This window comes from Palaemon carinicauda, chromosome 27 (genome assembly GCF_036898095.1).
Source record: "Palaemon carinicauda isolate YSFRI2023 chromosome 27, ASM3689809v2, whole genome shotgun sequence".
NCBI classification, from domain to species: domain Eukaryota; kingdom Metazoa; phylum Arthropoda; class Malacostraca; order Decapoda; family Palaemonidae; genus Palaemon; species Palaemon carinicauda.
This window is the reverse complement of record NC_090751.1, coordinates 13,477,073-13,498,242: the sequence shown is the minus strand read 5'-3', so window position 1 is coordinate 13,498,242 and position 21,170 is coordinate 13,477,073. Positions and strand designations below refer to the sequence as shown.

The 21,170-nt window shown below is 40.4% G+C and overlaps 2 protein-coding genes across 2 annotated transcripts in view; both read right to left on the bottom strand.

The window, feature by feature from the left end:
• The window catches only part of MagR (Iron-sulfur cluster assembly 1 homolog MagR), a 31,981-nt gene extending 31,504 nt beyond the window's left edge, over positions 1-477 (bottom strand). Inside the window, exon 1 of the mRNA XM_068350748.1 lies at positions 255-477. Coding sequence (XP_068206849.1) covers positions 255-332 — 78 coding nt within the window. The 5' untranslated portion in view covers positions 333-477. The remainder of the gene's footprint in view (positions 1-254) is intronic.
• A 17,151-nt stretch (positions 478-17,628) lies between these two features.
• Positions 17,629-21,170, bottom strand: part of Phax (phosphorylated adaptor for RNA export) — a 56,209-nt gene continuing 52,667 nt past the window's right edge. Inside the window, exon 9 of the mRNA XM_068350747.1 lies at positions 17,629-18,574. Coding sequence (XP_068206848.1) covers positions 18,356-18,574 — 219 coding nt within the window. The 3' untranslated portion in view covers positions 17,629-18,355. The remainder of the gene's footprint in view (positions 18,575-21,170) is intronic.

The following is a 21,170-nucleotide window of genomic DNA, read 5'->3' as shown; positions in this document are numbered from 1 at the left end:
GTCAGCGGCTATCATACATACACTCCAACTTATATTTTCTACATTAAGAAAAGTGCTATAAAAAATATTTACCCAAATTCCAATAACTGATCTGGTCCTCCCAACCAACTACAAAGGCTCTTAAATCAAGGGTGGTTCACCTACAGGAAATTTATATAAAGCCTAGAAAGGACGTATGAATACAGTTAAATGCCTAAGCCTAAGGAATTCACGTAACCAACAACATACAAGATATTACATTTCAAAGCTCTTACCAACACTAAAGCTGCTCTTGTAGGTATTAGTCTTCTTCCCTTCACTGCTCTGACAGTAGCAGTAGCCACTGAAGCCATAGTTTAAGTTACTACAATATACTTTCCCGAATGTGTAATGTATAATTATACTCGATCAGTGTTTACATAAATAACAGTGCGACTTTCGAGGACTACGAGACTACAACAAAATACGTCTTACGGAGTTGCATCATTACGTGACGTAATGGATTTTTGTTTTTAAAGTATTTTAAAAGTCGTTTCAATAAGCTTTCTGCGTTGAATATATTAAAAAATTCTCTAAGGCAAATTCTAATATGAGAGTAGTGTATTTATACTATGAGTATGTAGATATATATTTATTATAGTCTAGTAGGACACTCAACAACAGTGTACAGCTTACACACTCTTCAATCTATACATCGGCACATCGTGAAATCTGCTCATTGGTTATCAAAGACAATAATTATTGTCTTTGGTCTGATATTTTGAATGTTATAGATATAGAGAAGAAATTCGAATGATTTAACTCAAAAGGCTGGGCATATCTAAAGAAGAGGTGTGCATTGCAGAAGGAAAAACTGCTGAGTAAACAAATAAATGAATAGTAGATAGGACAACGAGCATAAAAGTCAGGCATGGTTCATTATTCCTAACTCATAGGTTTTAATTTTATCCCATTCTACCTTGAAATCAGTTGGGATAAAACTGTTAATATTTTGGCAACATAATGTGGTATTTTTAAATTTCTTTCAGATTCATGACTCACTTAGGTATATCACCGGCTCTTTACTAGAATTTTGTAACATATTCACTCTCTGGTTACGGCTTCATTTTTTTTTTTTTTTTGCCAACACATACACCGAATAGTCTGGCCTATTCTTTTCACATTCTCCTCTGTCCTCATGCACCTGACAACACTAAGATTACAAAACATTACTTCTTCACTCAAGGGGTTATCTACTGCAATGTAATTTTTCAGTGGCTACTTTCCTCTTGGTAAGGGTAGAAGACTATATAGCTATGGTAAGCAGCTCTTCTAGGAGGACACTCCAAAATTAAATCATTGTTTTCTAGTCTTGGGTAGTATTATAGCCTCTGTACCATGGTTTTCCACCGTCTTTGGGTTAAAGTTCTCTTGCTTGAGGGTTCACTTGAGCACGCTCTTTCCACATTGTTTCTCTTCCTCTTATTTTTATCAAGTTTTTATAGTTTATATGTGATAGATCTAATTTAATGTGGTCAATTATCTTAAAATGTTTTATTTTTTATTGTGATTACTTCTCTTGAAGTTAATCATTTCCTTGTTTCCTTTCCTCACTTGGCTATTTTCCCTGTTGGAGCCCTTGGGCTTATAGCATCATGCTTTTCCAACTAGGGTTGTAACTTAGTTAATAATAATAATAATAATAATATCTTGTTCTCTTAACTTTCCTATTATTGGGCATGAAAATAAACTATTTATGTTATCTTATTTTTCTTTGTACATGTCTCAAACATCGTCTATGTATTTTCACCTGAAATTTTCCTTTATTTTAACCATGTTCAACCTTGCTTTTATCATGAGGATTGCCTTATCCAAATCAATTTCTCTGCTATAAGGTTGTGGCCCATTCCCTTCTATGAATCTCAACATTTCATCCGTTTCGTCTTTTCTTCAATTGTTTCATCTTTCCTTTCTATAATTCTTTTTCTCTCAATTTCTTATTTCTCCTACTTCCATTCTGTATTTACAAAAACATTCTTCAATGCTGTAGCTGATGTTGCTCCAGCAATTTCCATAGGGGTTCTTCAATTCATCTTCAGTTATCTCTCTAATTATCCTCTTTTCATCAGACTTAGTGATTTTTATAGTCTGTTAGGCAAGACACTGGTCATATTCAGATTTCTGCAATGTTGCCCAAGTAATGAGTATTTGATAATCATTCATACATATTTCTTATTATTCTGCATTGAAGGTTTTACAGATCTTTCGTATATTTATCTCTCTTTATCTCTATTAATTGTCGCAATTTTCCTCCAATCTCAATGCTCTCTGTTGTTCCTAGAAGACAGAGAACGACTGATATACTACTATACCTGACTATATTACAATTTTCTTTATCCCTCGTGGGTCTCAGTGATGCAGAGTAAAATCAAAGGAGAAATTGGCATACAGAAAAGGTAAGTAAATATTAATGAGGTGGAATTGAAGGGAAATCGTCAGTAAAACTAAGATCCCGTAATCTGATTTAATAACATCAAATTGAATCTAATGAGGACTAACTATAGAAAAAAATCAAGAATTTAACGTCCTAATCTGCTTTGGAGTTTTATCTAGTATGAGTTTGATAATCTGCATGAACTACGATAAAATACACACACACACACACATATATATATATATATATATATATATATATATATATATATATATATATATATATATATATATATATATATATATATATATATATATGTGTGTGTGTGTGTGTGTGTGTGTGCGAGTAAAATTGTGCATCATCTACAAAAAGCTTGGACTTCAGGTGAATTCATGTCTCTGGAGTACTTAACATAGGCCAATAGTTTAGATACAAAATATGACTGGGCATTGTACACTTCCCAGGGGTACCCCTCTGTTTATTGGTTCATATGATCAAGTTGTTAGGGCACGAAATGAGAAGCAGCTGAGATCTGACTTGTATATTGCTCGGGACATTCTGGTTATATACAGGTGTGCGGACGGAAAGGAAGTGCCTGGGTCGCGGCAAGCACCCTCCGTCTCACAAAGGTCAAGTCTGACCGGTGATTTGTCTTTCTTATACAACTTTATATGGAAAATGCGGAACATAAAATACATTACATGACATGATACATACATTGGCTGAAAGGCCAGAGATATCTACTGTACATTGATTGGTATGTACAAGCAGAATGTAGTAAGTACAGGTAAAGAATGATAAATACAAAACATGGATTCAGCGAACTGGAATCCAAAAGAATGATGTCTTTACAAGTACTCACCTGCTGGTTGCGCCGAGTGGGAGGAGAGGAGGCTTGTTTTGGGATGGCACTTGGGTTTGGTGAACCAGAATCCGAAAGAATGATGCCTTTACAGCGTAAAAGTTTCCAATTTGAACATACTGATTTCCGTCCACCAAGTAATCAAAAAGACACTCAAAGTTTTCATCTATAATACCAATTGGTCGTAAATTGATAAGTAGCAGTTTATGCAGAACTGTCAAAAGCTGAACTAAGATCATGAAAAATCAGGCGGCCATATTTGTCCTCACCCATTATTTCCAGCTCATTTACAACAGATCGTATTGACTTCTCCTTTAGAATGCATTTGTCTGTATTATTAATGTTGTTGTTATTATTAGCTAAGCTACAACCATAGTTGAAAAAACAAGATGCTATAAGCCTAAGGGCTCCAACAAGGAAAAATAGCCGTGAGGAAATGCTATATATCTGATAATGCTTCGATTATTTCTAAGACTAATTAATTATTTGTTCAAGAATTGCATATTCATTCACTTCTAGTGTAAAGATAGATTCGAAATATGTCCGTATGAACCCCAAGTCTTGATAATCGAGACCACTTTTCAAAACTGGTGTAAATATTGCCACTTTTACAGATCAGGAAGCTTACACTCATCAAGGATAGTATGTACTATATTTGAAATTATGTCTGCTAGACTACAAAAGTTTTCTAATTTTAATCCGGATAGTGCCATAGGATTAATTGCACAATCTGTTTTCTTAGCCCCGTTGATAATCTTGATAACTTCATCCTTTGTTTTGTTATTAAATCTCGTTAATCTTATGTGTGTGTCCTATACAGCAACAATCTGTTACGGGATATCTGCAAAAGATCTAATTATTCTTTCTATTTTGATTTTAAAGAATTCTAGACACACACACACACAAGAGGGAGGAAGAGAATTAGATGGCGAGATACGGTGAAGTATGATATGAAGAGGAGAGACTTGCTGGAAGAGGATGCCTTTGGAGAGAGCGCACCAGGCAACCGACCCCTCAATGTAGGGTTAACTGTAAGGAAGAAGTGTCTATGGAAAAATTTTCATAGCATTTTGCCTTTGCATTCCATTTAAGGGAGAATGTTCATACATTTATTATTTCCAGTACTTTTCATATATTTTGCCTTTAAAGTAAACCTTTGATTGCGATGAATTATTTGAATATCTTCAGTATTTTTATCGTTATTTGTGTTTAAATTTATGTTAATTAACACAAACAGGCTAGCAGTAATTTCTTTATCTCTAAATATTGATGTGACTCTTGGGAAGCATTAGCTTCAAATTACTGTATGCAATTTCACGTAGCAACAATGGCTTTGGATATAGAACACACCATGTCTATAGCCTACAAAATCAATCAAAGAAAGTTCATTATTGAGAATTTGAATAACTTATACTGTCTATATTATGAGTACGTTAGGTGCATATTTTTTTTTATATTATTGCATAAGTTACCAGAGTTTGATAGCTAGAAATAATATGCACAGTCGGTTAGAGTATTGAAAAGCAATAAGTTGAATGCCATTAACCACAGGGTTGGTATATATAGAAATGTCAAGAAGTAATGGATACCAAATTTGATTTCATGATGAACAATATTATTAAGGACATTTAGATTTGCAAGCAACTCCGCGGTAACGTCGTTGAAACATATAATAAAGAAGTGAATATATATATATATATATATATATATATATATATATATATATATATATATATATATATATATATATATATATATATATATATATATATATATATAATATTTTATTATTGCATGATCACGAGTAGGGCCTACAGTTACATGGAAGAATGAAATTATTTTGGGCAGAATACAATTAAGAGAACAAAATATGAGAAACTTTAAAACTAAGATTAACTGAAGGAAATCTGATTAGAATATAAAACAGACTTGAAAACCAAACAAGCAAAATGAGTAAAATCAATTGTTCGCCACTTTAATGGTTTTCGTCAACTAATCATACAAAATCTTTGCTTTTTCACCAAACCAGAGTTGCCAGCTATGGAGATTTATCCCTAGATTTGGGAATTTATTCCTGGATTTGGGAATTTCGGGTGTCTGATAGTGATGGGGATATTCTGCAAAAGTTTCTGTGAAGAAGAAACAAAGATGAGTAAACCTCTATATTGTTGAATTTAGTTTACTTACGCTTAGAAGAATTATGGTGAGTAATTTCTATATTAGTTGAATATATTTGTGGAAATAGGGACTTTTTGGGTTGTTTTGGGAATTTTTTGTCAAGAGTTTGGGGAATTTTTACACTAACACATCTGGTAATTTGCCACAAATAACGCGGTAATCAGTTATGTTTCGAGTCCGTGGAAACTTGAAAAAGGAAAACATTTTTAAAGCTTTTTTTAGTGTTCGGTAAATAGTGTCACTTCGAATATGACATACAGTGTTTTGCCTTGAAACGCTGGCTTAATAGTCTGTCGTGGATTACATACATTACTTTGTCCTGTGGATTAAAGTCGGGAAATAGAAATGGAGAGACTCGTGTCTCAAAGTTTCGTTTAATCCTTGGACAAAATGGAACCACATAACGAAGACCGTAATTGCCAAAATAAGTACATTATCGGATATGTTACGGTGATTTAGAATTACAAAAACTGTTTCAGAACTGAGGGTGTATTCTTGGTATTCTTTTCCCTCTTATATGGTAATTTGATGTCAATGTATTTAAACCAACTTTTATTACTCTGCTCTTTCTGCTTGGGGATACCTTAACATGGGTGAAAGGGTTTGTGTATCGCCATAATCAACAAAACTGTACCAGTCAGGACTACGACACCCAAACTAATCCCAAAAGCTACCCCATTTTCACGCAGAGATGAAAAATGGCTAAACCTCTGACATTAATTGAAATGGCTGAGGCCTTTGCCCAGCAGTGGACTAGGAAACGGCTGCATCTCTTATTACTTGCTTCCTACTGATATCTTGAAAAGTTAGTAAATTTTGGTAAAGTTTTACTGTGTTACAGATTATCATTTCGAACAGAAAACTTATTGTTCCTGTAGTAAATAACATGATATACAGTAACCCAATTTAACCTACATTTCAGCCGCAAACAAATGGAACAACTAGTTCGACTAACTTCAAGTAGCCGAACTGGTTAATGTTGCAGTTGAAATTTAGGTGAAAACTGGTTGAATCACTTTATTTAATAGAGGAAAACATATATTTTCTGTTAAAATGTTCAAATGTAATGGTTCTTGTTCCAATTCGGGCTCACTTCACTCGCAAGTACTGTCAAACGGTAATGTTGAGCTGCGCACACTAACAAGAGCAATGTTAGCGTAACATTAGCAATGTTACGATAATTACGTTAACATTAGCAACACTAAATATAGTGGTTCTTGTTCCACCACTGGCTCGCAGGAAAATAAAACATGAAGCTCGTATGTACTGGCAAGCGGTTATGTTGAGCTTTGCACACTAAAATGCTAGTAAAATTAACACATTAAAATTAAATTAATTAATGACACTTTTATGACCGGGACAACGAAACTTTTGGGTCACCCGGGGGTGTTGCGACTGTGACGTCTTAACGTCTATATATCCACATCGCCGTTTCTTCTTTGTCCTAGCTATCTTAGTTTTAGTACTGCACTTGGGACACTGTAAAGGTTGGGCTGTTACATTGAGGTTTAAGAAAATTATCAACATTGAAATTCACCAAAATGCTTTTTAAGTATGGAATACTGCAGTTTTTAAAAGTTTCTATAACTTCCATCGTAAAATACGCAAAAAACGTCACTTCAACTAACAAAGACCTGACTTGGACAAAGGTTTCCACAGAAAAGGGTTTGTTGGAAGGTGGAGGTTGGGAAATATTAACCCCCTTGTGCAAATTTCCTTATGTATGGGTTCGTGGTTAGTTAACGGGAAAAACAATGGAGTCTAGAGCGTAAACATGAATGAACCAGAGTGGGAAACTTGTCCAGAGCAAGTATTTATGTGAAATCTGGGCGTGACAAGGTAATAACAAAATGTATAAAAGTAATATAGCAATATAAAATGGAGTGTACAAATAATATTTAATGGAAATATAAATTGAGGTGATTTTATAAGAAATCGGATAATAAAACCTTTAATTCTTGGGTCAAACGAAATATGTACACGGGGGTAATACATAAAAGGAATGGTATAGTTGTACTGAATCAAGTAAAATACTTTAATAAACGGGTGAAGTCGAATACTGTAATTTGGTGGGTAAAATGACATAGGGGGGAAAATGGGGAGGGGTTGCAAGAAAAGTGATCCCATTGGTGGAGGCAGAGTTTATGCGCAGGTTGGAGGAGTTTATGCACTGAAGGTCGAAAACTGGTATGTACGAACTAACGAATGAGACTACAACCGACCTGTAGAATGTCGACAAATAAATTAAAAATATACCGTTAGTATAGGTTATAGAAAACTTATTTTTTCATTGGTTTATTATACATCCAAGAAGGTAATGTATAGAGAAGAAAAGGCTTGTTTTACCATTATATACCGTTTCCCCGGTATGTTTTTGCCACCCAAAACCCCGAGTTCCCACAGGGGGTCCGCCATTATCGGTGGATATATAAATATATTTATATTTCTGAAACTACTGTATAACTTGACGTAACCAGAAGGAGATGGTGTTCCTGGACATTGCCTTCTTTACCGGGCCCGAGGAGACAAACAGGCTCTTAATACCAGGGCGAAGTCTGGCTGTCCTTTCCAGGTATTTCCTAACTGCCCTGACTGGGCATAGCAACAAATCCCCTGGGTTGTCTGATCGCGGAATCGCTGGAACTGAAAAGTCCTCAAACCTAGGGTCCCAGGAGGCGGGGTTCTGCGTCTTGGCCACAAAATCGGGCAAGAACTTGAAACTCAAATCCTTCCACCCTTTTGAGTGTGAAACCTCGTACGACCGCCCAGGGAGTTTGCTAACTCGTTTAGCAGAGGCCAGGGGGAGATGGAAGACAGTCTTGAGGGTGAGGTCTTTGTCAAGGATGTCCCTGAGGGGTTCGAAGGGTGGCCTAGACAGGGCCTTAAGGACTCTGGCAACGTCCCACTGAGGCACTGTAGAGGAACGGGGAGAACACGATTGTTTGAAGCTCTTGATGAGCATTGAGATCTGCCGGGAAGCTCCCTTGAGGAGAAAGACCTGACCCAAAGCTTCTCGGACACTCTTGATGGCCGGGATAGAAATGCCTAAGTCGTCTCTCAAATGGACTAGGAAATCCGCTATCTTATGAATGGAGGCATCCAGCGGCCTGAGGTTCTGGGAGGCGTACCATTTCGTGAAAGTGGCCCATTTAGCTTGATAAACCGAGACTGAGGACCGTCGACATCTTCGTGGCGGTCTTAGACAAGTATCCCTCTTTCCTCATGGACGCTCGATAAGCTCCACGCGTGTAGGCGGAGGGACCGAGGATTTTCGTGAAACCTTTGGAAGTGGGGCTGACGGAGGAGGTCTTCTCTGTCCGGAAGCGGCCAGGGTGGAAGGACCGCTAGTTCCTTTAAATCTGCAAACCACTCCCTCTCCGGCCACCGGGGCGCTACCAAAGTCACCCGCAGGTTCTTCGCTTGTCTGACTCTTTTGAGGACCTGTCTGAGGGTCCCAAAGGGAGGGAAGGCATAAACGTCGAGGCCATCCCAAGAGTATTAAAAGGCGTCCTCAAACGCTGCTGGTGGGTATGGCACTGGAGAACAGAACACGGGGAGCTGTGCGTTGAGCTTTGTGGCGAAGAGGTCTATCACCGGCAATCCCCATCTCAGGATGATTGTCTGGGCCACTTCTGGGTTAGGCACCACTCCGACCCTACTACTTGGCCCATCCTGCTGAGGCCGTCAGCTAGGACATTCCTCTTCCCTGGAATGAACCTGGCTGTGAGCTCAATGTGCTCCTTTTCGGCCCATCCAGGATCTTTGTCGTGAGACCACACAACTCCTTCGACTTTAGCCCTCCTTGCTTTTTCACATAGGCTACCACCGTGGCGTTGTCGCACATTAACGCCACCGTGTTCCCCGGAGAAGGTGGACGAATTCTAAGCACGCCCTTTTATCAGTTCCAGGACGTTTATAAGAAAGTTCTTTTCCTCGGGGGACCACCTTCACTTTGTTCATTCGTCGAGAAGATGGGCTCCCCATCCCTCCTTCGATGCGTCCGTGAGGCATTCCCTTGAGGGTGTTCGCCTTGTCGTACCACCATTTCAGGGTTTCCTTCGTCTCCGTTGACACTGTGACTAACTTGTGCGGGGACTCCCCCGGGGACCAGAGTTCTTTTAGGTTCTACTGAACCGCCCTTAGCTTGAGTCTCCCCCGGGGGACTAACTTCTCTAACGACACCAGGTGGCCCACTAACCTCTGCCAGTCTTTGGCTCTCCTTGGGAGGTTTGATAAGAAGGGGAGAATTATTCGGTCCAAATTTTCTAACCTCTCTGAGGAGGGGAAGGCCTTCCCCAACTTGGTGTCTAGAAACATCCCCAGGTAGGTCATCCTGGTGGAGGGTATCAATTGTGACTTTTCTAGGTTGATGGTGATACCCAAGTCCTTGCAGAACCGTAGAAGCTTCGCGCCTTACTCCTTCAGTGTTTCCTCTAGGCTGAAAGCAACAACCAGTCGTCTAGGTACCGGATCAGGCGGATGCCCTGCTCGTGAGCCCAGACTGACACTGTTGTGAAGACCCTCGCGAAGACCTAAGGTGCTGTCGACAGCCCGAAGCATAGGGTTCTGAACTTCAATGACTGGGAACCCCACTTCACCCTTAGGATCTTCCTGTTGGAGGGGTGGACGGGGATCTGAAAATATGCGTCCTTGAGGTCTAGGGAAATCATGAAGTCTCCCTCCCTCAAGGCTATCATCACCGACTTCTGGGTGTCCATCTTGAAGTCGGTCTTGCATATGAACTTGTTGAGGGCCGAAAGGTCTATGACCGGCCTCCAACCCCCTGTTGCCTTCTCCACCAGGAAGAGCCTGCTGTAGAACCCCGGGGAGGGGATCTTGACTAGTTCTAATGCCCCTTTGGAGAGCATGCTGACACCTCCTCCTGTATGCCGCCTTCTTCAAGGGGTCTTTGGGAGTCAACCACTCCGCCTGTCGGTCGGGAATTAGAGGGGGCGGGTCCGCCAGGATGGGGACTCTGTACCCGTCCCTCAGGACTGCCACGGTCCATGGATCTGCTCCATTGTCCCGCCAAGCTTGCCAAGAGAGTTTGAGACATCCCCTTACCTGAGGCTTCGGCAGGAGTAGGGGTGTCTCTCCCTACCTTCTGGCGGCGCGGCTCGAATGTCCTCTCCTGGAGTTTGAGTAGTTAGGCCTAAAGGAGGCCTGCGGGGTCGTGCTTCCCCTACGGGGGGCTGCGAGGCTTGATGCCAGGAAGCCAAAGGGGAATCTCGTCTGGGTTGAGCTGTCAAGGAGTGGGGACCGTCTGGTGTAACTCTTCTGTGCGTAGGACGTCTTGTTGCCGGGAGCTGGACTCTCCTGTCTCCTTGATTTTTCTAACCCTCTCCATCGCTCTCTCCACTGCCTTCAGGGGGAAGACGGAGTCGCCCCATACCGGGGAGTTCGTCAGTCACTAAGCCTCCCTCTCGGGTAGCCTACAGATCAGTTTATTGAGAACGGTGTCTCTCTTCCGTAAGACCCAGTTGGCCGTCTGCGTGAGGGACTGGAAGGTGAGGAATTTCATTGCCCTCCCCCACGAGCGCATTAGTTCTTGAAGTAATATTTGATTTTCCGGCACTGACAGATCATGAGACGACTGGAAACCTACTAGGGTACAAGCCAACCAGTCCAGCCACGACGTGACGTTGACTATGTCCTGGGCCCTGTCCTCCATCATCGCGGCCTCCGCTGGGGAAAAACACACTGGTGCAGAGGAGGCCCTGTCCTCTGCACTGCCCTGGTTAAGTGTGGCTATCGCCACTTCAACTGCGCGGGGACCTGCATGCTGCCCGTCCGGGACATAAAATTGCTTCTGGGTCCTTTACCCCAGAAGCAGTTTGAAGGACCCTTGGGCCCTGAGAGAGTCCGCTTGACCCGCTACGTATCTGTCGACATGGTCCATCCCCAACCTAACGTCCGGGGCCAGAGAAAGGGTTAGGGACGGCTTTTGTTGGACGGGGTTGTCTACTAACCTGCCCAGACCCGAGAACCAGGCCTGCTCTGTTGAGGACTTCGGGTCGTCCAGCCTGTGGTGCCGCCTGATCAGCACCAGCACCTTTCTATAGGAGGAGACGTCATCTGCCGAGCACTCTCTCCCTTCTATTAGTCCTTCCGCCACCTGATCCTCCGTGTCGGGTACACGGTCGATCATGGATGGACAGCCATATGGGAGGCTAGGTCCTCTCTCTCCTGCCGTACCAATGGCGCGGGAACTTCCAGCACAGGTTGCTCCGCTGAGACGGAGGTAGCCGTCATGGGTCTACCCCCTCCCGAGGAGCTCCGTGGGGCCAGGGGCCTATGATGAACTTCCGGTTGCTCAGGGTGCTTGGATAGAACTGCTGTGGAACCGGGAATAGGGGCCATGTTACCCTGCCGAAGGAGCGGCTCTCTCCGCTGGGCCCATGGAGCCGGTGCCTTCGCGGACTTAGGCTTGGCGAAGCCGACTTGTGCCGATGGCTTCGATCGACGGGCGGACCGACTGGAGGCCCCGTGTCGCGAGGGCGAAGATGTGGCTCTAGCGGGCCATCCGGATGAGCCTGGAGCGGAGGCTACCTTGATGAGTTCACTGCGGGGAATTGTCACACGGACCCACTTATTGCTGGACGAACTCCCTTTCTTGCTTTTCTTCTTGAAGGTCCGTGCCCGTTTCCTGGACGGGGCTGGACGGGAGCGAGACCTCCTCCTCCAGGACCTCTTCCGCTTCTTTCTCGACTCCCGGGGACCGGAGTCTTCCGAAGAGGATGAGTCTGACGAGGATGGTGAAGAGGAGGACGAAGACGAGGAGGAAGAAGAGCTTGCCGAGTCCTCCGAGACCTCCGATGCTGATGTAGGGTCTACGTGCTGCTTCACCTGCGTGAAAGGCTGCATAAAGTCGGGCGGGAGCGTCGACGATGGCGGTGGGGGAATCCGTATAGCCTTCCTGGACGCGAACCAGTTGTCGACCTCTTCCTCTTGCCTCATCGGCGACCTGAAGGGCGTCCCTAGGCGCCGTCCAAACAATGGAGTCGGGGTCCGACGAACCTGTCGGCGATCTCTCCTTGTCCGCTTCTCCCCCAGGTGCAGAAGTACCTGAAACACATTGCCATGATGCGGGGGAAGGAGGCAGAGCAGTCTTCCCCCACACCGGGTCTTCGGTCAAGACGGGCCCTGTAGGCACCAGGACCTCGTCTCTCGAGCACACTCCCGCCCCCCTACACGCCTGCGAAGAAGCAACATCCCCCACATCAGGAACATCAGACTCATGGGGAGCAGCAATGGGCCGCTTCCCCGCAATGGACTTACCTCGTCTCCTACTCTGGGTAGGGGAAGGTGAAGGGGAACCTCTCTCCGAGGGAACCGTGGGCGACGTCAAGGGTGGGGCGGTGCCAGCCTTCTTAGGGAATCTCTTAAGACGCCTTCCTCTTCTTCATCCCGTACAAGACCCACTGGATTTCGGGCCAGGCCTCACACTCCAGACACGTGGCGGACGGGGAACACACACTACCCCTGCACGACAAACACAGGCTATGCGGATCAACCTCCGGTTTAGAGAGAAACGCACCACACGATTTGCCAGCATTAGGCCAGGGGCAACAACGTTGGTGATCCATATTATAACACAAAAGCACCAAGCAACACAAGAACACAGGGGAAAGAGGTGGATGAAAGGATACAAGGGAATCAGTAAACACGTGGTAACCACGTGGGGACACAAAGGGTCGCACGGGATGTGAGAGAGCGGCGAGATGTTAATCACGCCACGACCAGAAGCTTACTGGTGACCGAGACCTAGCCCACGCTCTCGCACGCTGACCCGGGTCGCCTCAGGGCGAGTATCTATCCGCCACAGAGGGACCCACTATAGAAAACCGAGATAGGGGAAACTACACAAAATTCTGGTCGGTTGGAAGGAGAATCCCAGATACTCCTAAGAAAGTAATTCGAAGTAAGTACAGTGATACCTCGGTAGTCGAACGACTCTATACTCGAACAATTCGGAGTTCGACCAAAATTTTCGAGAAATTTTTGCTGCGGTGCTCGACCAAAAATTCGGTACTCGACCAGCCGAACACGTGACGACCGCATGGGCTTTGTGATGATCGCGCCATCTCGGCCACTCTCGCTTGTTCGGGAAGCATCAGTTCTCTCGAGAGCGTCACTCAGACAACGCGCGATCAGCATTCGTTGTGATTTAGTGATTTTCAGTGCTTTTAATTGCTTTTTTAGCTTTCATAATGAGTCCCAAGAAAGTAATGAGTGTTAAGGGGAAGGAGAAGAGGAAAACAGTGCGAACAACGATCGAGTTGAAGAAGGAAATTATAGCGAAATATGAGAATGGTGTACGAGTGTCCGATTTAGCGGTAGAATACGGAATGGCGAAGTCGACCATTTCTACGTTTTTAAAGCATAAAGAAATGATTAAGAAGGCGAATGTTGCAACGGGAGTTACGGCGGTAACTAAGCAAAGGCCACAAGTGATTGAGGAGATGGAAAAGTTGCTTTTAATATTTATTAAAGAAAAACAGTTGGCCGGGGAAAGTGTTAGTGAAGCGTTCATTTGTGAAAAAGCGTTGCATATCTATGAAGAATTAGTGAAGAAAAGTCCGAGTACCAGTGAAAGTGATTCATTTACATTTAAAGCGAGCAGGGGTTGGTTTGAAAAGTTTCGTAATAGAACAGGTATTCATCGTGTTACTAGGCATGGGGAGGCAGCTAGTTCGGATCAAATTGCAGCCGATAAATACGTGGGGGAATTCGATCGGTACATAAATGAACAAAATTTGATCGCACAACAAGTCTTTAATTGTGATGAGACTGGGTTATTTTGGAAGAAAATGCCAGCCAATACGTACATTACCAAGGACGAGACGAAGATGCCAGGTCACAAGCCAATGAAAGATAGGCTAACATTGAAACAATTAACAATAGACCAGTTTTTCACAAAAGAAAAGAAAGCTGCTACATCAAAGCCTGTTTCTCCTCCAAAGAAGAGACAAAGAAGAGAAGAAACCCCTGAAATAGATCTGCCCACCCTTTCATTGGAGAGAGAAACAACTCCTGAAGGAGAACTACCCCGCCACATCATGGAAGGGGACTCTCCTTCCAAGCAGTAACCTCCCCCTTCCATCCTCTCCACATCCATCCCTGTATGCCATCGAACCGCTGCTCAAAGGTATGTTCACTACAGTACAGAAAATGGTTTAAAATTGTTTTATTTTAGTACAGTAAATGGTTTAAAATTGTTTTATAGGATTTTCTGACCAATTTCATACACATTTAGATAATTATTGTTGTTTAGGTACACGTTTTATTAATATTTTGGGCCTGTTCGAGTGCTTGGGAACGGAATAGAATATATACCATTATTTCTTATGGGGAAAAAAAATTCGGTACTCGAACAAATCGGAGGTCGAACACGGATCTCGAACGGATTATGGTCGAGTACCGAGGTATCACTGTACTCCGTGTTGGAACAGATACAAATTAATTTTAAAATTTTTGTTTATTCATACTTGTCAGTGGTTTGCACAAGCTTAGATAAGCCTCTGTGGGGTATGCTGAATGCTGGGCGGTAACCTTACATGCCACCAGAACCTGAAAAGCCTACCAATTTAGGACTGAGAGCTCCATGCCACTGAAGCATACTCCTCTAGGACTGAGTGAGGGCAAAATGGCAGGAGGGGTGGAAGTAGATGCTTTCAGTGAGCGTAAGAAAGAAGCAAAGCTCTATTCCTTCCATTGGTGGCATATGTCGGACACTGTACAGGAGGCCAAGATTGTGACCAATCATGGTCATAGCAAGAAGTACATTGCAAGGATGGATGGACTGCCAGTTTGACAAGAAATGGACTCAAGTTCCACCCTTCGCCGCACAAATCTTGCTTCACAACCATAGCAATCACAGGTAACGTTCACTTCCTGAAAAGAAAAGAAAATTAAAAGTTCAATATGTCTGTACTTGGTGGAATTGAAAACATGAGTTGAGAACTGTTCCAGCTTGCACGGAAAACATATTCTCTACTTAAGGACAAAAGGTTTGTATATGCGTAGGGAAAAGGTCAGAGAGCTGCTTTTCGATGATAACCTTACTGTCTACAAGCATTACAGATTTTATTAAATAAATGAAACAGAGATGGAAACCTTTCACTTACCCTCCTACTTGTTCTGAGGTATGTTCTTTTTAATCATTTCCTGAAAACAAGAGAAATTAGTAACAAGTTGATGCTTATGGTGGGTAACTGTGACACTAACTTTGAAGAAGAAGAAATACTTCCCAATCAGAAAAATGTAAGGCTCAAAAATGATAAATCATCTAAAGTTATTGTTTTTGCTTTGCAGATATACAGTGAGCCCTCGTTTATCGCGGTAGATAGGTTCCAGACCCGACCGCGATAGGTGAAAATCCGCGAAGTAGTGACACCATATTTACATATTTATTTAGCATGTATATTCAGACTTTTAAAATCTTCCCTTGTGCGTAGTACTGTTAACAAACTACCCTTTAATGTACAGAACACTTAATGCATGTACTACAGTACCCTAAACTAAAACAGGCACAAATATTAAAGGCGATTTTATATCATGCGTTTCCTAAACACGCCAAAAAGCATGATAAAAAATAGCAACCAATGTTTTGTTTACGTTTATCTCTGATCATAATGAAGAAACAAACGCATTTAGTGTACACATCTTTGTATAGGTTAGTTTTTGCATCGATTATGCAGTGTGTTGATTTTTGTTATTACCAATGTTTTACTCAATTTTTCTTAGGACTTCCAAATGAAATGTTTTTCTTCATGGGCGGCGTCATAAAGTAGGCTCCATCTTCGATCGTACTAAACAAACGAAGGCATTTAACGTGCATGATGAAAGTGATAAATAATATTACAGTAAAAGCTTTTAGAAAATATGTTATTACAAATATTATTTACCGTATCTATATAAAATCATACATACGTAGCAAAGCAGGAAAACACGAGAGAGAGAGAGAGAGAGAGAGAGAGAGAGAGAGAGAGAGAGAGAGAGAGAGAGAGAGAGAGTTGTTTTACGTATGTAAATGTAAATTTAAAAAAAAAAAATAGCCCTATTTCATATAAAATAGGTTATTACAAATATTTTACTTTATCATATTACAGTAGTCTGTATAATACTGTAAAGTTCAGTACAGTATGTTGTTAGTCGTGGCGATGAAATTCTCACGAAACAAAAACACAGCATTCGATTACAACAGCTGATTCATTCTCTCTCTCTCTCTCTTTCGTGTTATACAATACTTACATATAGATGAAGAAACTAAAATTAGTTTTCTTAGTGTCAATTAAACATGAAACTAAAAAATTATGCCGAGTTTACATCCATTTCAATCGTTGCTAAAAATACGGCATCCGATTTCATCAGCAAACCACTATTCTTTGGGAAACATCATTTTATTCTAAAAAATTGCTACTCTTTAAATAGTTAATTGCACATTCAGAAAGCGTGTACTTTTGTTTTTAAGTTCCGGGTGTGTTTTAAAAATCGAGTATTGTTGATTTCTTTTTTGGTTTACCTTTGGCTGTGATCAGATCAGCTGACGTCTAGCTGCCGCTCTTGAGAGCGTACGAATACACTAACAAAGTATCATTTATACCATTTCTTAACTTATTCAAACCGTCTATACAGTTGATATTACATAAGCACCAATGTGTTATAACCTATCAAATTTTTTTGTTTATTACATTTAAAACAACACACACACACACTCTTTCTCTCTCTCTCTCTCTCTCTCTCTCTGTGGGCTACTTTTCACTACCTCCCATTCCTTACCTCTCTCTATCTCTCTCACAAATGATATCTTTGTTGCTCCTCAAAGTTTCATTTATATTGAAAATCAATCATGATTTAATTTTCCTTACTTTCTCCAATCTCGCACCATTGGTCACATCGCGATATTTTCGAAATTTCCGGAAAATCCGCGATATATGTATATACATGCGTTATGAAAAAAATCCGCGAGGTGGTGAATCCGCGATGGTCGAACCGAGAAGTAGCGAGGGATCACTGTATATCAATATGAGAATTATTTCTTAATAAGCATGAAAATAAAGCCTGGAACTCACCTTCACATTAGGAATCAATGTTCCCCTAGTTTATCTTTCCACTGATGTTCTCATACTACTTGGGCATTATATATAATTATAGTACAGCATTGCATTTGAACATAATACAAAAAAGCCAGGCCTGAATGAAAATTATTTTATTTAACATTCTCTTTCCTTAAAAAAATTGAATTAAATTACAAAACGTCAAAAAACATAATATACACTTCATGGAACTACAGGAACAAAAAATAATTGTGATGGTTTAAAACCACTATGTGGTCAATTTTCATTATTGATGGGTGACCTAACAATGATGAATATATATAAATATACTGTTGGATAATAGTACTGTACATCTCAAATTAATCGCACCCACTTGTGAGATTGTAAATGCTAACAGTCTGCTTTTATATATTTCTTTATGTAAAATCCACTAATTTTAAAAAGTTACCTCTCAAAAAAAAATGAAAGATTTTGTGACTATCTATAGGGGATCTCCATTAATGGGCAAACCCTAAATCCTTTCCTTTGAAAACTATAAGTATACTTTATTATGAGAGGCACTTGCAACATATCAACATAGAAACTAAAACTATAGTCATGATAAAGATAGATACAAAGCATTATAGATCTGAACCATAAAGTCACAATAATTCCAATGTTTCTTAACACAATATTCGATGCAATTAGAACAGATAAAAATGTATTTACCTTTGGAAAACAATATACGATTTTCTTGCCATGAAGACAAAAGCTACCAGTAAGTCTTGAAAGAGAAGCTATAACTTTACAATAATCATATATTCTCACACCCCAAAATGTATGACTATGAACACTGAAATTAACTCTAACAGTGAATTGATAACATCAGAAAAGTTCCATCGCGTCTGCAGCATGGCTTTCCAAAAGAACGTCGTCATAAACACAAGCTTGCGTTTTTTCAGAACGAGGATCTACTACTGGTTCTACGGTGACAATGTCTCCGTTGAAGACATCCAACATATCAGGCTTCAACACTCTTGGATCAGCAACTGACGGTGGAGGAGTAGGCAACTGGTCGGGCATCACAGATGGCAGCAGGTTAATCTGGTTTTAGAAAAATGTGTAACTCAAATAATCAATACATGAACATGATGCACCAACGAACTTACAGAACAACGGATAAAAAATATCATGAAATCACCAGGCTTGAAAGGTATTGGGAGGAATGCAACATCAAGTTCTTTATTAATGCTTTGCCAACAAAGGGAAGTAAGAAATACCCTATTTCCTGTGTCATAAGATGTACCTTTTTTCTGAAAAATGCCCCCCAAAATTATCCTGTGTCTCAACATTAAGAATATTTTTTATAGGGAAGTTTGACAACCCTGAGACATCCAACTAATGACGTATAAGCACTCACTCACCAGATATAAAATATAAACCTACAATTATCATTCATAAGTAATAAATAAATTTATTTTCATATTGCACTTCGTTTAAGTTGTACAGTAGCAAGTTATTTGTTTTGGTAATCAGCTGATGACTCGCTAATCCCCTTCTACAAGCAAACCTGCCAACTAGTGGTTTCCCAGTAGACGAGGCTATGACATTTTAGTTGTTTATGCAGTCTTTATCTATTTCCCCATATTTTGTTGATATTTTGTAATAAAGCAGTATTTTGATATTGACATTGTTGCCAGAGTTCTGAATTAATACACACAGACAGACAGTTGCTGAATACCACCTTAAAAAAAAAAATAAAAAACCTCAAACTAGATCTAGAGTCACATACAGTTGGAAAAGTATTCCACTTAAAGGAATTTCTAGACTTTTTCAGTAATTAAGTTTGTGTGAAAATGTGTAAGCAATACGAGGAATTTGGAAAACATTACTGGAATTTTACTTCTTTACCAAAATGTGATTAACCCTTTTACCCCCAGGCTATTTGGAAATTTCCAACCCTTAACCTCCAAGGGTTATTTTTAATTCAAGCACATTTTGCAGTATATATTTTTCAAATTGCTCTAACAGCCTTAATTTTTGTCATAGAGAGGTCAGGTTGATCTCATTCTCTTGGAAAATGCCTGAATTTTCTCAAAGAATTATAAAAAAAAAAAAATTGAAAAAAATTGTCAATAGCATTTTTTTTTGCAGGGACGTACCGGTACGTCCATGGGGGTAAAGGGTTGTGTTTTGTGAAACGTACCAGTACGTCCTTTGGGGGTAAAAGGGTTAACAACACTTGGGAACACTGCTTTCAGTAAACAACACTTGGAACGCTAAACGAGTAGTTGTGGTGGCAACTATGACTGATTTAGTGGTTTCTTATATGAAATTGTAATTAAATTGGAATAACCGGAGTGCAACTAATTAATATTAACTTAAACATTTCATAACACACCCAAAATATGAAAGTTGACTGTGCCAGACAAAAATCTCACTATACTGTAGTCGGCGATTAGGAATTGCTGCTGAGAACTGTAAAATCCTCAATTTCTTTTTTCAAAAAAAAATGCTAAGCTAATTTGAGGGTGCGTCTTTACCACTGGTAGTGTCTTATGACACCAGAAATACAGTATCTTAAATATTGAGTCTATAAGCATAACAATTTACTTTAAAACATATTTATGTAAGTCAAGACCAGATTCTGACCCTTAATTGTAGTACAGTAAAGGCCTCATTCCTTTGAGATTTTTACATACAGTAGAGTAGATATTTTGTGCTTTTGACATTTATGTATGGTTGCCTAATAGGGCATTAACTGCCTCACCATACAACATTTATTTTGATTTAGAAGTTTATATACAACAATTCACTTTATTAAAGCTATAATCAGCCTGGTCAGTGGTCACGAAATCCAGCACTTTTGGAACAGCAAATGGATACAGATTTCAAGATGACAACATTTGCCAACAGTATTAAACCACTAACCCTTCACAAATATTGGTCCTCGAATATTCATAACTTATTTGTATGTTTTGTCCTTTAATAATTTACATTTATTGCATAGAAATCCTTATAAAAGTATGTGCAGTATATAAAAGATGAAAAGAGAAAGCTGAATAATGAAATTGGCACTTCAAAAATAATGCACACTAAAGGAAGAACATAAGCAGTGGAGGATATCGAAATGTCAGAGGGACACACGAATCGTGTCGTCTCAAGATAGGACAGATAAGACCGTGAAAAAAAATAAATTTCCCGTACCATCAGGAAGAACAATTAATTTAAAAAAAAAATAATTCATTTCAAGTACTTCATTGTACCCAACAGTCCATGAAGATCTAATTTATTACTGATAGACAGAGAACCAAAAGATTATGTAGAGTGAGATTATTCACAAGAAAATTACAAGGCATCCAAAAAACTAATTGAAAGATTGAATGATCAACTGATGGTACAATGTTACAAAACAATATCTCTTGAAATCAATACTAGGTACTTATTTGACGAGAAAGCAAAAGAAAATAGTAGTCAAGAAAGTGGCCATACTGATGCTCTAAGTAAATAAGGGGGGAGGGGTAAATTTGGCACTGGCACTAGCAACTAATGTAATGCACAAGATTACAATATTTAAATGTATTTAGGAATTTTAGAATCAAAATATATGTGAACAAGCAGATAAAATGCCTGCTCTTACATATGTTATAGAGTAAGGGCTTAATAGGGGGTACAGTATAGCATTTTTGTTACTTTGTGT